This window comes from Cynocephalus volans, chromosome 4 (genome assembly GCF_027409185.1).
Source record: "Cynocephalus volans isolate mCynVol1 chromosome 4, mCynVol1.pri, whole genome shotgun sequence".
Taxonomy (NCBI): Eukaryota; Metazoa; Chordata; class Mammalia; order Dermoptera; family Cynocephalidae; genus Cynocephalus; species Cynocephalus volans.
Genome location: NC_084463.1, coordinates 98,687,105 through 98,704,956, shown reverse-complemented (window position 1 = coordinate 98,704,956; position 17,852 = coordinate 98,687,105). Strand labels below are relative to the sequence as shown.

General features: G+C 37.6%; 1 protein-coding gene and 1 pseudogene across 2 annotated transcripts in view; both read left to right on the top strand.

Moving 5' to 3' along the window:
- Positions 1-17,852, top strand: part of UVRAG (UV radiation resistance associated) — a 303,565-nt gene that overhangs the window by 260,366 nt on the left and 25,347 nt on the right. For both annotated transcript variants that reach the window (XM_063093326.1, XM_063093327.1), the window contains exon 14: positions 16,863-16,954. In XM_063093326.1, coding sequence (XP_062949396.1) covers positions 16,863-16,954 — 92 coding nt within the window. The remainder of the gene's footprint in view (positions 1-16,862; positions 16,955-17,852) is intronic.
- Positions 194-1,286, top strand: LOC134376839 (transcription initiation factor TFIID subunit 9-like; annotated as a pseudogene).

The window sequence follows — 17,852 nt, the reverse complement described above, 5'->3', positions numbered from 1 at the left end:
ACATTATTTTAGTGTCAAGAATTTTAGAAGTTAGCTGGGAAAGTAACCTTAAAGTGGCAGTTTGAAGGTAAAAGATCACACTGTTTAATAACCTTGGAATAGTTCATGGAGCAGCAATTGATCTGATGGGATAGTTTTGTATCATAATCTGTTCAAAGATTAATAGCTCCAGACAATAATATTTAAATAGCAAATGCAAAGTGGGTAGGGCATGTGAGTCAAAGTGCTCAGAGCCATCGTGGTGAGGACCATGTTGCTTCCAAACATCCTGCTTACGTATACCAGATGTTGGAAAAACCACAGTAGGCAAAGAACTTGTATCAAGATCAGGACTGAAATATATTAGTATGGGTGTTTTCACTTGTTTGTTTTTGGCATCTGGCTGGTACAAGGATCAAATCCTGGACCTTGGTGTTATCAGCACCATTCTCTAACTAACTGGGCTAACTGTCCAGCCCTAGTATGGGTAATTTAGCTCGAGAGGTATGATGACTGGATATCATAGGACCCAGCAAGATGGCTTTTCCCAAGAGCATGCCCAAAAGATGCACAGATGATGGCAAAAATATCCAAGGATATGGGGATTACAAAATATGAGCCAAGAGTTATAATTCAGGTGTTGGAGTTTGCCTTCTGATATGTGACCATAATTCTAGATGATGCAAAAATTTATTCAAGCCATGCTAAGAAATCTACTGTTGATGCAGATGGTGTACAATTGGCAATTAAGTGTTGCACTGACCAGTCTTGTACCTCTCCTCCCCCAAGCGTTTTTTATAATTATTAGATATTGCAAGGCAAAGAATTCAGACCCCTTTGCCATTGATCAAGCCTTATTCATAAGGGTCTTAGATTGCCACCTGATAAATATTGCTTAACTGCTTCAAACATTAGGCTTAAGTCTTTATTTTTAAAAAGGTGCCTACTTCTGTGGGAAGAATAACAGTTCCATGGTTAAGTGTTGGTTCAGTTATTAACAGACCAAGTACTCCCACAGTAGACACACCAACCCCCCAAACCATGTCTATTTCAACCATCGTAAGGACTCCAATGTCTCTTATAGGACAAGGTTTACGGTACAGATGCCTCCTTCACAGTCCTCAGCAGTAAAAGCATCAGTTCCTGCAAAATCAGAAGTTCAGAATGTTCTGATTAATCCATCATTGATTTGGTCCAGAAACGTTCTTATTAACACTAATATGGTGTCATTACTAAATACTGCCAATGAATCATCAAATGCATTGAAAAGGAAATGTGAAGATGATGATGACTATGATAATTTGTAATCTAGCCCTGATGTATGTGTAACATGTATACTTGGCTTGAATCCACTGTACTGAACTTAAAAATGCATGCCGGATGTTTTTAAGATGTGTTTTTAAAACTTAAGTAGTATTTAATGAGTAAATATAGTTACATGCTTTTCAAATGAAATGTTGGATTTTCTTTAATAGGATAAGTAATGTTTTTTTTATCAGCCTTTAAGTGCAAAAAATAAAGTTTGTCATTCATCCAAAAAAAAAAAAAGAAAAAAGAAAAGAAATAGCAAATGCAACTCTCATGTACTGAATCTCTTGATGGAAATTATATCTAAAACAAATTTGTACTGGTTTTTTTACAATACGGTTGTCCAAAATTGTTCATGCCTGCTTAGGTGATTAACACATTATATAAATTTTATTTTCAACGCACCTTATTAAGAAAACAATTGAATTTCTGTTTTATTGTTTGAAATTAAATAAATGATTTCCTGGCCAGTCTGCTACCCCCAAACACACATATGCACACATCCATCATATACACTTACCTGCTTCTGAGCTTTGCTTAGATTTTTTCCTCTATCTTGATGGACTTGCCTCCTTTTTTGCTTTTTACTGCCAGTTCAGCTCACTTTCTGTCAGATTATGACATAGTTCCCAACACCTCTAGAAAGCTTTTCCTATGGGGGTCTCTCCATAAGTCAAATAAGAAAATATGGATTTAACCCCTGCACCTTGCAGTTCGAATCACCCACTCACCCAACCCCACCCCCACCCCCCACGCAATAGTGTATTAACTACCATGCACCTGGCATGATTTTAGGTCCTGGGCATTTAACAATAAGTAAAATAGATTCTCTGCCATTAAAGCACTATGGTCTTATTATAGGTCCATGTATATAGGGACTGTGGGAGTAAATTATTTAATCTCTCTGTGCCTCAGTTTCTTCGTCTTTATTCTTATAATGATTGCATGAGTTAATATTTGTAAAATACTTAAAACAGGCCTAGCAAATAGAAATTCTATAGAAGTGTTTTTATTTACCAAACAAAATTGAACTTTGGAATCAGTTTTCTAGTTCTAAAGAAATTCTAATGGTATTTTTACTAGGATAGTAGTAAATTTATAGGTTAGTTTATAGACAAATGTCATTTTTATAATAAGAAGTCTTTCTGTCCAATAATAGGATATGAATTTCCCTTAGATCTTTTGTATCCCACAATAGAATATTAAAGTTTTCTTTATATAGATCTTGTCACTTTAGTTAGATTTATTTCTACATATTTTGTCTTTGTTGCTATTTCAAATAGCACTGTGTGATATTCAAATTCATTGTTATTAATATAAAGACTATTGATTTTTGTTTTTAAATTTTTTACTGAATGTGTATTGTAATTTATGATGAGTTTTTTTTTGACTGGTAAGGGGATTGCAACCCCTGGCTCAGTGTCATCCGCACCACGCTCAGCTAGTGAGCGCACCGACCATCCCTATATAGGATCCGAACCCGTGGTCTTGGCGCTATCAGCACCACACTCTACCGAGTGAGCCACGGGGCAGGCCCCTAATTTATGATGAGTTTTTAATATATCATCTATAAAAAATTATTTTTTTGCCTGTTATTTTCTAATTTTTATAGCTCAGCTCTTTCTCTTATCAAATAAATCTTGTCTAATTAGTGTAATTGATTATGGTAATAGTAAACATCTCATCTTTATTTATATTTATTTATGATTTTTGACTTGTGACCATTATACTTGAAAAGCATTATTATATATTATATATTGTGCTTTCCCAAATTTAATAAGCAAGGTTGCTTAATGCTGTGCTTTGCTTTAACTACCAGAGATTTTGTCCTGTTCTGAACTAGTTATTCATGTGTTTTTTAGTTGTCCGGTATGACTTCCATAAACTTGAGTATCCGAATTTGGCTCTTACCCTGACAAAAATTTTCCAGATTATTTTAGAGGTCCATAATCTATGGAGAAGAAAAACTCAGACCCCTAAAAGGAGATAAAGTTGGGGATGATTCTTCAGTGTCTCTAACTTCTTCCCCTGAGCACTTAAATTAGCCATTAGAGAGTATGTCCCAGCAAATACTATTTGCTAACTGAAAACCTCCGTGCTCTTGTTTAGGGCTAGCTTCATTGTGCCTGACACATTGTAGATACACAGAAATGTTTATTGGGAGTGTTGAATGAAGATTCAGAAATGCTCTTCCCCGGTCTTCCCACATCTAAATATTACCTGTTTGTTAAGGAACTGCTCAAGCCACATTGTCCCCATGAATTCGCTCCTAATATCATCAGGTAAAAGGTAGAAGTAATCTTTTCCACCTGTATTAGTTTGCTGTTGCTTTGTAACAAATTACCACAAACTTAGCTGCTTAAGCAATGCCCATTTTTATCTTACAGTTCTATAGGTCAGAGGTCTGGATGGGCTCAGCTGCTTTCTCTGCTCAGGGTCTCACAAGGCCAAAATCAAGGTGCTGGCCATGCTGGGCTCTTATCTGGAGGCTGTTGGGAATAATCCACTTCCAACCTCATTTAAATTGTTGGCAGAATGCAGTTCCTTGCAGATATAGGTCTCAGATTCTCATTTACTTGCTGGCTTTCAGCCAGGGAACACGTTTGCTTCTAGAGACCATTCGCATTACTTCTTACATGGGCCCTCCATCTTCAGACCAATGATGTCTCATCAAGCCTTTCTCGTACTTCGAATCTCTGACTTTTCCATCTGCTGCCAGCCAAAGAAAACTCTGTTTTTAAAGGGTTTATGTGATTAGATTAGGCCCACCCAAATAATCTCTTTTGCCTTAAACATAAACTTATCAGGGGAGTTAAACCAGGAGATAAAGATTATGGGGGCCATCTTGAAATTTTGACTGTTCCCCCACCCTTCAAACTCTCATAGAAGGTTGTACATTCCTCATAGGTTCACTTAGTTATCACCCTAGTAAGAGCTACCTCTTTTGGGGTAATATTCTTGGTTTTGTGATACCTTGTCATCAGACCTTGCACACTGTGCAAGCAGTAGGTACTCATTATATATCCAATGAACTAATTAACTTTTGTTAAATGAATTGAAGATCAAACAATGATTAAAATTATTCCAAAACAATTTTAAGAGCATCTATCCAGTTGGAGGAGCAATATGCACTAGAGAGTTAATTGCTGTTTAGAGGCTTTTTTTTTTTTGAAGCTCAGTTTATGATCAACCAGACAGACTAAGCAGTGTACACATGGGCTTGGACTCTGTTGCGGTTCAAGTGACATTAAAAGGAAAAAAACTTAAAAGGCATTAAGTAGCTATTACAGTAAAATTAATATTGTAAGGGGAAAAATCACTAATGAGAGAAAAGAGCATCCTAGAAAACTGTTCTATTTAAGGTACATCATTACCAGATTCTTTAAGGGAAACTGGAAGGAGTTCAGAGATGTTGAGAATGATTAAAGAGGCTGTGGGGATTAACTTCCAAAGATTTTTAAAGACTAAATATGCATAACTTAATTGAACAACAGCTTCGTAGAAGTGTTAATGATTATCAAATTTCTGAAATCAAGATAAGGAATGTATTTCTCTGATAAAAGTGTTGAGGGTCTCCTTTATAAGTATTGGAACTGAATGAGTGATAAGGAAACACAGTCTTTTCTAACCAACTTGTAAGCAGTATTTAGTGTGTGCTGCATCGTAAACTATCAGAGTTGAATTCAAATCCCAACTCCTCTATTTGCTTCAGGCAACTCCTTTAACATTTTTAACTTTGTCGTGTAGAGTGGGAATTACACCACCTACTTTATAGGGTTATTATGAAGATTAAATGAAATTGACATAAGTAAACAGTCAGTTTCATGCCTGACACAGATTACAGGTTGAGAAAAACAGTAGCTGCTATTGATATCATCATCATCATCATCATTCTTAGGTGGCTGGTGGCTAAGAGTTCAAAGTGCTAAGGTTCAGACAAACCTGGGGTGCATATTCAAACTCTACCATTTACCTGCCTCTAAGTCTCAGTTTCTTCAACCATTAGAGCATTGTAGTGAGGACTGAATGAAATGATACAATATAAAATGCCTAGTATAATGTCTGGCATATAATCACTCTAAACATATTAGCAGCTATAGTACCATTTTCATTATCATTAACACCATCATTATTCTGCCATAGAACTTGGCCAAAGGCCTAGTGCATATTCAAGTTATTTCCAAATTTTCCGTTATAAACAGTGCCATATGCATATCTTGGTTTTTACCATCATCACCACCACATCATCACACACACACACACACAGACTATTCAGTAATTATATAATTATTTGTTGAATTGAACTGAGTAATTTCTACTAATGATCATGTCAGATACTCGGAGTCACTGTGCATTGATGGGGAGGTGCCAAAATGGGCCATCAAATTTATGGCAACAGGTTTAAGTGCATTTTTCATTCCAATAGAGTTCTGATACTTAGATTTATCAGAATTCTTATGAAAGAATTCCTACGCTTATAATAGCATTTTAATTTTCTCTTTTCCACATGTGGGAACTCCTTTTGGCTCCTCATTGCATATAGGATTGTGTTTTTGCAGTAAACAGAATCTACTCCAGCTAGATTAAGCTGAAATGGTATTAATTAGAGGGTTACTAATTAGAAGATCTTAGGATTAATCAGAGGGTCTAAATAAGATGTATTAGGTATTCAGAAGTATCAGAGGTAGCTCACAATCATTAGGTAGCTCACAGAAACTGCGTGAAAGTCAAAGAGATACAGATAGCAAATAAGCATATGAAAAGATGCTCAGTATTATTGGTCATTAGGGACATACAAATTAAAATAACAATGAGATACTACTACACAGCTACTAGAATGGCTAGAATTTTTAAACTGATAGTATCAAGTGCTAGTGACAGTGCAGAGCAACTGAAACACTTATGCATTGCTGCTGGGAATGCAGAATTGTATAGCCACTTTGGAAAACGTTTTGACATTTTTTAATAAAGTTAAATGTATGCCTGCCATTCAACCCAGCAATTCCACTTCTAGGTTTTGCTCCAAGAGAAACAAAAATACACCTCCAAACAAAACCCTGTGTCAAATATTTATATTACCATAATTTATGACAACCAAAATGGAAAACAACCCAAATGTCTATCAACTGGCATAGAGATAAACAATTTGTGGCACATCCATACAGTGGAATGCTGCTCAGTAATAAAAAGGAACAAACTACTCACACATGCAACAACCTGTATGAATCTCAAAAATGAAATAAGGCAGACACAAGAAGCTATATACTCTATGATTCTATTTCCACAACATTCTGGAAAACTGTCTCTAGTACAGTGGACTGTTATCTTGATGTGAATGTACAGTTCTTTGCACTAAAATTGCATCAAAGTCAATGAACTAGAAGCAGAAATACTGAATTTGATCAGTTTAAGGAGTAAGATTTAGCTCCAAAAGGAATCAGGGATCCAGATTGGGTCAAAGATCAATAGAGAGTTTGGAATAACTCAGGGTGCACAGGACTATGAACATGAGGGCAGAGAGGAAAGGTCAGGCTTGCTAGACCTACTGGACAGCGTAAATATTTATTCTAACGGATCCTACACAAGTTTGTCCACTCACATAACCTTTAGTCTCCAGAGAACATAACCCTTCTTTGACGATTGCTAATTAAAGCTGATTTTAGTTGCTGCCAAGGTTATGATTTACATGCCTTCAACAAATTTCCAGTTTCACTTTGTCCATTTCCAATATACATTACTGATCCTCTTTAGTAACTCACAAGGATTGACAGTGATAAGAGACCATACGCAAAGATCAGGTTGACTCCAGAGTTGCATCAGTTTAATAGTGCTTCTAGTTGTTTTCTGGTCAATGTAAGATTTTGAAGCAAAGGGTCATCTTAGCTGAAGTGTTTTTAATATGACAGATTTTTGACTCACATATAATCCGTGCCTCATAAATACAACAAAGCAACATATGATATAAGGAAAAAAGCCTGTGGTAAGAACTCAGCAAACTTAGATTCTGGTCCTTGGACTCAATCTGTTCAATTTTAGGCCATTTAACCTCTCACTTACCTTATAGAGTAAATGAAGCAGGTGGGTTAGATGCTTTCAAAGATGCCATTCAGCTCTAATACTAATTCCATGATTCTCAGAGCAGTTGATAGCATGATTGGGAAAGGAATGGAAGAAGCATTTTTGCTTCTTAGACTTTAGAGCCTTTACATATGACTTTTAGGCTTCAGACCTCAGAATGGTAGGCCTCAGTGTTTACATTATAACATATCTATTTTGGAAAAGACTGGCATGTGTTTATAGATGGGGTTGGAAAAGTACTTAGGTTGTTCTTGCAACCAGAGGCCCATAATCAAGTTTTTATACTTCTCCTTAGAGGTATATATTGCAATGACTTACTGTAAAAAACCGTATTGTTGCTCATATTAAATATTCCTTAAGTAGCTTTTCAACATCTTTGAAAGAGTTGTTTTTTTCTCAGAAGGCAGATTTTATTTTTGACGTGGCTCTACCCTTTTTTTTAAAGCTCATAATCTAGTTCTTTTCATGCCGATGAAAATTTAGTATTTAAAAATGGATTGAAATATTGGTAACTAGTCCTACAGAGATTTTTGGCTACGTAAGACCGAACTCTAAAGTTAAGTCTTTGATGCATATGTGCGTTTTTAATTTCTTATTTTTCAGTTCCTCCAGACCAGTTCTCTTTGTAGTCAAATTCCTTGTAATCCCATCACAAAAGTGTTGATCTTTTAGTAACCTTTATTGAAGCATTGTATTAATCCACATTCCCTTACAATAACAGACGGTTTGTATCAAGCATATCATGCAGCGCAGCTCAAGCTCCATATGGAACTAATAAGCCGCACAATAAGTGGCCTTGTGTAGATGAAGGTAGTTTAGAAGGGTATGTGTGTGCATGCACGCACGTGTGTGTGTGTGTGTATGTGTTGTCTAAACTGAGTTTCTGCTCTGCCAAAACCTAAATGACAGAATAATTCCTGAACCCCCAGAGTCTTTCCTGGCCTGGAAAAATCATCTTTATAAAATAAAAATAAAATTGAGCACTTTGATATTATATTAGACCTTTTAGTTCAATAGAAGGATGCTCACTGAGTATGAGAACTGAGCATTTATTTCTCAGAATTACAATTGTACTTTTTAAAAAAATATAATCTCCAGAGCTATAATAAATGTCTTACCTATTCGGTTGAAGAGCATTTATCAAGCTGTTTGAACTAGATAATTCCAACTGCAAGAGCTCTAACATCATAGTTATCTGTTGAATTTGGTGAAACTCAAAGTGAATGTATAGCAATTTGGGATGAAAAAAGCACGTGGCTTTGGAAAAATACTGTATTTTATACAAAAAGGGGGTGTGGGAGAGGAAAACAGAGAGAAGATAGTTAATGGAATTGACTTTAGTTGTCTGTTACAATCTAAATGTATTCTTTGCTCTTGTTTTCTTTCTTCTTGCTTGTTCCAATAACTATAACGCCAGCTCTTCCTGATTATTTTAGTATAGGAATTTTCTTTTGCTGGTAAGCAATACCATTTGTTAATTTTTCCACGGAAACCACTGAACATTGTTTCTCCCCACTTCCCATCTAATTTATTATCTGCATGTAGTTTTTGCCTTGGTTGCCTAATAGCCGTAGAATTGAACAATAATTTAATTGCTCCCATGGAGTTCTAAACCAATCAGAGTAAAGCTAAAATTCAAGCTAATTGAAACCAAAATTCCAATTAAAAACTGCTTAGACTCTTTGGGTGCTGGTACAGTAGGAAGTTGTTACAAAAGGTGTTTATTTCAGAGGCTAATATGAGGCAGTTAGACCCCAAGCAATATTTTATTTGTCTAGGTTTCTTGACATCTCCTTCCCCAGTCAGAAGTGATAGAAGGAGCTGTATTTAGAGAAGTGTGGTATTGATAATAGCTGGTAAGGGCAGGTTTTGATGGAACCTGAAATAAGATTTTTTAGAGAAAAGAGTACTTCAGTCTTTTAACCTGTCCTCCTCTGGAGTTGTTTTTCTCTTTCACCCTCCTGCTTAAAACTGTGGAATAGATTCTTACTGCTGAGAGGAAAAATGAAGTCAGAATTCTTCAGCTTAGTGCTCTACACCCTCAACGCTTCTAATGCCTACCCTGTAAAGGCAGGCTTCAGCAGCTTCCCATTTCTATATAAATTCTAATTGAACTCTTACAACAACCTTATAAGACAAATATTGTTGGTCCTGTTTTATAGACAATGCACAGACTGGTGTGTAATTTGCTCAAGGTTATACATGATATATGGTGAGAGTCCAGGCCTGTCATTCCAAAGACAGAAAACTAATTCACAGTGCCTAGCCTAGTGGACACCGGATAAATATTTGTTGAACAGGACACGTAGAAACTTAGTAAATGTAATTCTTTCTCCTCTTTCCCTATCCCTGTCCCTTCCTCCTTGGCCAGGTTCTTCTTTTCCTTTTTATTTTTACTAATACCTTAACAGGGAGTTAACTTGTTAAAGATTACTTAATTTAAAAAGTTTGAAAATTATGTGACTAGCCCAAGCCCAGAAGGATTGTGCATGGCCATATAGCGGAGCTGGTCCTGACAGCCCACATCCATGTATCAATCTGTCTATTTCACTATGGAGTTATTTTAAAGATGTTGACATGTATGTGTTTGTCACTGCCTCTCTGGAGTGCTTGCAGTTGGAAGCTTAGTAAAAATTAATATTTAAAAAAGTGAACAATGTACTGAAGATGTTCCCTTTGATTTGAAGTAACTCTTCTTTCTTTTCTGATTCCCATTTTATTAGTTAAGTGATAAACCAGTTTTATACCCAGCCGAGTGGGAGATGCTATGGTGATGATAATATAGAGAAGAGTATATATATATATCAATAATGATAATAAGTATTGTATACTGAGCACTTACTATATGCCAGATATTGTTTTGGATGCTGTATATATTTTATCTTATTTAAACTTTACAACAGCTCTGCAAGGCAGGTAAAATCTCCAGTTTACACATAAGGAAATTGAAACTCAGGCAAGTGAAGTGAGTTACCTGAAGTCAGTCAACTAGTAAGTGACAGCACTGGTATTCAACCTAGTCTTCTGCATCCAAGTTCATGCCACTGTCATGATGCCTCTCATTTCCTCCTATACTGCATTAATTTAACTTGTTCATTACTGAATATTATCAAGTACCTATCCAATTAGTTAAGGCTTTCCAAAGAGAGCAAATGGAAAGGAGGTGTAGGAAGGGATTTGGGGTGAGGGATAAAATACCCTCTTATCCTGGAGTAGTCAAAGGGAGCTTCCTACAGGAAATGGAACTTTTTTTTTCTTGGCTCTTTAAGAATGGATAGAACATGGCCAGATATAGGATGCCTAGACAGAGGTATGGAGATAGGAAAGAGAACTCTCTGCCAGAGAAGTGAGTATTATGTAAAAAGCTATAAAGAGGGTCGTTAGACAGTACTGAAAAGCTGTTATATAGAGAGAGGGGACTTCACCATAAACAAAATGAATATACTCATTTATGTCATCTCCTTATTGAAATGCTGCTAATAAAGATAAAATAATTTAAAAATTGTAAACTCACAAGGATGAAAAGAACAGAAGAGACAAAAGCAGGTAATAGAGTCAACAAAATTTTAGAAAATTGCAAGTAAATAAATGAATGATAAACTGATTTGGCAGAATGGAGAAAATTAAATCAAAAACCTTCAAGAAGCAATATCATTCAAACCACAGAACTCCAGAAGGATTTGGAGGTACCAAGTACTCATAAAGTATAGGGGCAATATAAAGAAGTAAAAATAGGGTTAGTTGACAGTCTACAGAAAGAGGAGGAAGACTCCCAGTTCACAGTCCCTATTCTGCATAGCCAAGCAACTACCCTCTCACATACCCCAGTGGGAAAATGGAGGTTTACTTTCTGATAAAAAAAATATTGAACCCAAGAAGTTCTCAACTCTGAACCACCTCATATACTGGGAGTGAGAAGGCAGGTGCCTTACTGAAAACAAGGGGATTAAGTGAAAGCCCAACATACCAACACAAAGTTCCCCAACTGCTTTTTCCTACTTGACTCCTGAAATACCATCCAGATTATACCTCCAGAAGATGGGAGGACTCCCTCGGGGAGGGGGGGGATAGTCCCGGCAATGAGAGCTACTGAGGCTGACATGTCCCCCATGGAAAAGGCTGGATGTTTCCATCCACTCATTCTGTAGTGATCCCCCTCCACCCACCAGTCATTAAGCACTGCCAATGCATAGACTTTCTTATGAGCTTTTTAGCTTTTTTCTTATCACATCTCACTGGTAAAGATGAACTGACAACCAAAGATTACTAGACATTAAAGGGAAGCTTCTAATATTTAAAAAAAAGAAAACCCAGAGGTGATAGAAAATGAAGGAAGAGGAGGAAGAAATGAGGTAATAATAATATGGGAAAATGATCAGAATAAGAGGATAAGAGTTTTTATATTGAAAGGACTCACTAAGTGCCCGGCCTAATAGATGAAAAAAGACTCGGTGAATGAAAGAAGACACAAAGGAAGACTATAACACAGGAGAAAAGTAAACACAATTTCTAGGATGATAATGAAGGAAAGTTCTAAGAAGATAGCAATACAGCATGCCTAGCTAATAGCCAGTTCAGTTTAGAGCAGAGAGAGGGGGCTTCAGGAAATATATCTCTAAGAGGGGAAATTGACTTGATTGATTATTTGGTATATTTAATCACATTAAGAAAAGTTTTAAAGTTTTGTCAGAGTTCAGGAGGTATCTAGTGATAGGTGCATAGAAAAACTCAGCATATGGAAAAATGGCAGTTTTCGCTTCCCAAGGAAAAAAAAAGTACAAGAAAGGAATAGTACATTACGTGGCTTGGCAGTTAACAATATTTACGTAGGTATAATGAGGTAAACACTAAATATAGATTTAACAAAAAATGAGATATTGAATATATTGAAAGGATGTGGAGGGGGAGTATAAGTGGGAGGGGAGAAAGTCAAATTTTCATATTCTTTAATAAAAAGTCGGTAGATAATGTATGAAAGAGGGGATAAAGTGTGTGAGAGAGGAATGGTGGAAGAGAGCTCAGTTCTTGTCTTTCATGCTAGAAACACAACAGATGATATCTAAAACTTCGGGGATTAAGAAATTGGTATAAGCATATTATTAAGACATATGAAGGTATAGAAGAAAATGGCTAAAAGTGGTTGCCACTGAAGAGCAGAGAACTGATTTTTTTTAAAAATTATAAGCCTTATAGGAGTTTAGACTTGTTAAACAATACATGTACTTTATTAATAAAAATTAATGTATATGTATTATGTATGTATTTCTTTTTTTGTTCTCTATGTTGAAAAAAATTTTTAAATTTATTATCAGTATTATTATTTTACATTCTAAGATGTTGTGCAGTAGTTGGGGGGAGGGGGAAAGGAGCAAGGAGAATCGGGTGGGGGAAAGATAAGGGGGGCATGGTTGAAGCCTGTGGTACCTCCCTCATTACAGCAGGGGAGCCCAGGGGCTTCCAGTGGCGGCTCGGTTGTGGCTTGGTTGGATGTGGGCTTTGGGGGGATATGGCTGAGGCTCTCAGCTCCCCCCAACCCAGGAGCCTGGGGTGCACCTCTGGTGGCGGCTTGGTGGTTGTTGCTGAGCTGGATGCGGACATGGCGGGGCATGGCTGAGGCCCTTGGTCCCCTTCTGCCCCCGCTTGGACCCAGGGGGCTTATGATCCTCCTAGGTTTTATAGGTGTTCTTTAGTGGTGTTAGATTTTTACTGGTTAATATCAGAACTTTGTCTCTGATCTGTGGGTTTTTTGTTTTTTGTTTTTTCTTTCAGCTCTGTTTGGAATAATTGCTATTCCCACCACTTAACTCTGCATTGAAACTAATTTGTTGTCCTTTGCTTATTTGTAAAATGGGGGATCTTCCTGTGGAAACCAGCATTTAAGCTCTGTAGTTGAGCTAAATTGCTGCTTTGCTGCTGATTCTCTGGGGAAGGCTTTTTGTGCAGCTCAGGTTTTAATTGTTGACCTTGTAAGCATTTCTGGGTCTTATGAGGTCTGATACCTCTGGGTTGTGTGGAAACTCTGGTCTGGGCCTGTGTCTTCTCAGCAAACTGCACCTCCTACAGTTCTATATTCCGACCAGTCTCCACTGAGTGGTCCTGCGCTGATTGGAGGGCAGATCAGCTGTCCATGCTGTGCCCTAATGTTCCCCTGCTGGACCGCCCACCTCCCGTACTCCAAACACTTCCCATGGGACAGGCTATGCGCTGGTCCCTTGAGGTGTCTCACTGGTCTCTGGGTGGCTCCTTTTTTCAATTGTCTATGACCCCTCACTCCTATGTGGGTCCACAAGAACCCTGTTAGTGAACTTGCTGGCCTGGGGGCCACCAAGGCCCTCTTCTCCCTTGTGGCCTCCAAGCAACGCCATACGAAGGGGACAGCTTTTTCTAGCTCTTGCTCTGTGTGGTTACCAGGGCCAGCCTTGAAATGGCCAGCACTCGAAATGGTCAGAGTAGTCAGTCCTTTCTTTCTCTCATTGTGACTTCTTCTGCCTTCATGTACTCCATAAGTCTCTCTTCCTCTTCTCCTGAACTCTAGTGGCCCCAGCTTGGCTGTTGGTTGCTTTTTAATAGTGGTAAATTGGTTGATTGTGGGAGAGGGTGACGCTGGGTATCATCTATTCTGCCATCTTTATTGGAAGTCCAGTATGAAATCTTTGATTTAGAGTAAGTTGATAATCACTACAAAAGTTCTTCTGACATTTCTTACATTCATAGTTTCACTCTGTTATGTATGTTCTGATGTTGTATAGAAGACACATCTTTTTCATAAGTGGGCATTTCTACATAACTGATTATCTCATACTGTAAATCCAAATCTGTGTACCATCTTCCATGTTTCTTCCCTCAGAATTTTCCAGGGCTCTTTTCCTTGCTCCAATAAGCCAACCACATCTGGCTTAAAATGGAATGTCCCAGTGAGACCAGGTTCCTATAGTTCTCCAACATCACATCCCTGTACAAATCCCTCTGAATAGGGTCCAGGTATTTCCTCTTCTGCTGAGAGAAGTCTATGGCCACATCCCTGAATGTCACTAATTCCTGAAAACAGGTCATGGTTTTAGAAAGGGAAGGCCTGATCAGTCCTCCTCAGTGTTCCACTGCTGGAAAAATTCAAACTCCAGAGAATCCAGAGCATTTCTTGGACATCTTTTAGTTGTATCACTGGTATAATTCAAAAATTTCACTATCAAAATTTTTAATGGTTTTACATCTGCAAAAACGGATAAGTCCTTCTTGAGGTTCCTTTAAGGGAGAAGAACAAAGAGAATCCAGAGCTTGCAAAGCACAAGAAACACGCGAAACTGGAAAGGAAGCCATAGATTGAGTGTCTATGTTGAAAATTAAAAGAGTGATATGGTAGAAAGAATTTGGAGCTGTTATTAAGAGGTTCTAGCCTTGGCTTTGTCCCTTATCAGCTCTGTGACTTTGGGCAGGACACTTGCCTTCCTGAGCCTCAGTTTCTTCATTTATAAAAGGAAGAAGGTTAGAAAGATGATCTGTCTGCAGGGTCTCTTTAAGCTATAAAATCCTAAGATTGTATGATAAAAAATAAGAGTACTATGCAGCAAATGAAGAGTTAAGACCTGGGTGGAGGCTTGAAATTCCCACATGTTCCTTTTTTTGGTTGAAATCAGACTTGGAGAGAAATTTTCATTGTGGTCTCTGAAAAGAATTCAACACCCACCTTCCATTGTGGAGCCTGAGGCAGGCAATTGACTATATACTGGCTCAGAGACACATAGCTTAGTGTTATTTCAGTATGGTTTTTTTGATATATAATATTTTTCAGTATGAATCACAGGTGAAATTTCCACGCCATGTGTAAACAATTTCACTTTTTTATTGAAACAATGAATTCAGGAATGTCATATTGGGATATCAGCCATTTTGCTTTTATCAGTGTATGGAAAAATGCTTTTATATTAATACAAGAAATGATGTCATTTAATATGGGGTAGGTCTTATAATTCAAGGTCAGCAAATCTCAGGAGGTGATTTAGGTCACCAAGCTAGATTTGAAAAAGAAAAGTAACATTTTCCCTCTGTCTTCTCAAGTACTGTTACCAATTTTCTTCTCAGACTTTAGAGTAGATGGTGGAGTAGCATGGTTTGTGAAAAGGAGACCCTGGCTGATAATATCTTTGCCATTGAACCATGTGGCCCTACAGAATTTACTTCCCCTTTCTGGGCTTCAGTTTTCCCATCTGCAAAAAGAAAGAATTGGCTTAAATAGTATTCAAGATACGTTTTAGTTTTAAAATTGTGTATTTCTACCTCCTTACTGTATGTGTGTTTCATTCAGACCATTCAAGACACCCAGTTAGATTTAGGGTTTTTCCTTTAAAAGTTCAGTATCGATGAGAGTGCACTCTTTCTCTGTTAAGTGTCACTTACTCAGAGAAATATCAATTGAATACTAGATACAAACAAAAGAAAACTTACTCTTTTTTTGTTGGTAGTGAATTTATTTTTTGTGAGAAAAATATTAAAAAATTTGACTTTGCCAGTTTTCAAATTCAAGTGCTGAAAAAGTAAAACCTTAAGACCGATGCCCCTTCACATTTGTACACCAGTGTACAGTTTATAAAGTTTATAAATGTTCTCCTTATATATTATGTCATTTGGAAAACGCCTTTTTGCAGGGCTGTGTTGTCCACTTACTATGTATTTGATATATGAATGAGCATGTATGTGAAATGCACATACACTTACCTTAGTTACACTAAGGTGCTCCATTATACTCAGTTAAGGAAGCAAATGGTGGTATTCAGAGACAGAGTGAAAAGGAGGTAAGGAACAGACAAATGAAAACCATTTAGCAAGTTATCCAGAAGAAATAATTTTATTAATTTTAGAAAATTGGCCTCTGGCAGAAATAAATCAAACAAAGGGCAGATCTAGCTCCCAAGCCAGTGGTTCCCTCCTTCTAGCTCTCCAGCTATATGCTCTGGTTCTGGACAAATGGGAGAGTTAGGGACTTGAGAAATGTAGAGCACAACCTCTATTGAAAGTGGCTTGCTGTTTATTTGTTTAATAAGCATTAACTGAGCACCAGCACTATGCCAGACACTGTTGGAATCAGAGATGAATACAAGGTGATTCTTACCCTTGTTTATACAGAGAGAAGGGCTGGTGAAAGAAGGGACTCCTCCAGTATCTAAACTGAAATACTGGTTTTATGGTGTATGTCCTTGAAGTTGGTGTTAGCAAACCCTGCCAGGATCTGGGAGTAGAAAAGAAAACTAGATACGGGAGTCTTTGAAATATCCTGATTCCACAGTTCATCACTATTAATCCTCTCCAAGTTTAGAGGGCAAGGGAACAGTAGATGAAGAGGCTGCTTTTAAATACCATCTCAACAGTGTAATTAATATTGGGATTACACATTTACATTTCCTCATGAGTTCAAAACATAACTTGTTTAGTGGTTCATTTTTCTGAAGCAGTGCCTAGAATCTGCCAAAATTTCTTTTAATTCTATTCTTCCGCCTTTGCAGCTAAGATATCAACATGGACTAGGGACTCCAGACTTGAGGCAAACCCTTCCTAACCTGAAAAACTTCATGGAGCATGGACTAATGGTTAGGTGGTGAGTACCTTTATCTCTGATAACCAGAAACTATAATGTAGATAATGATCCTGAAAAACTTTTTTGACTTCCTTGTTGCTCCACACTTGCCTTCTGGGTTTTCTTCTGTAATGAGATATCTGAAGAAAAGGAAAGGCAGCCAATATTCTTGGGTAACTCGAAGCCCCAGTCTGGCTGAGGAGGAGGAATCATCCTCAGGGGGAGGGTGGGTCGAGGGGCTGTTGTTTGAACACTGGAAAGTTAGCTGGGCAAGGAATCCTTGAGTTCATTGCCGAGGCACATACTGGAGGACAGCCAGTATGATTCATGGAAGGGTGACATGAAACCCCTAGGACTTTTCCAAAAAGTAAGCAAAGAATAAGACTATAGAATGAACATTAGGATCAGTGGCTATAAAGCAGACAAAGAATAGATCAGCTTGTCAGTACCTAGTCTGACACCAGGAGGTACATACTAAAATGTTTCTTACATTTAATGTCAGTGCTTGTCGTACCAAAAGGGCAAGATGCTGCTTAAAGTGCCTTGTCAGGATAGACATGACCCTTTTAAAAAGAGAAGGGGAGAAGAGAAGTCTAATACAAAGAAGACATTAGGTTGACTTAAATAAATAGAAAGCTGTTGGCTCTAGCCATCTAGTAATTCTTGAAGTTTGAATCCCTGGGTGATGGGAAATAACTTACAAAATCATGTGAATGGTAACTGGGGCTGTAGAGTTAGACAACCAGGAGCAGCATGGTCTCTTGTAAGGACACCGGCTTCTGATTTCAGATCTTTTTCTAATCTGCTGGATGAACTTGAAGTCCTTTCTCTCTGAAACTTAATTTTCTCATCTACAATCCCTCCCCTGTTCCTCTCACCAGTTTGTGGTGAGGATGAAATGAGACGTTAGATGGAAAAA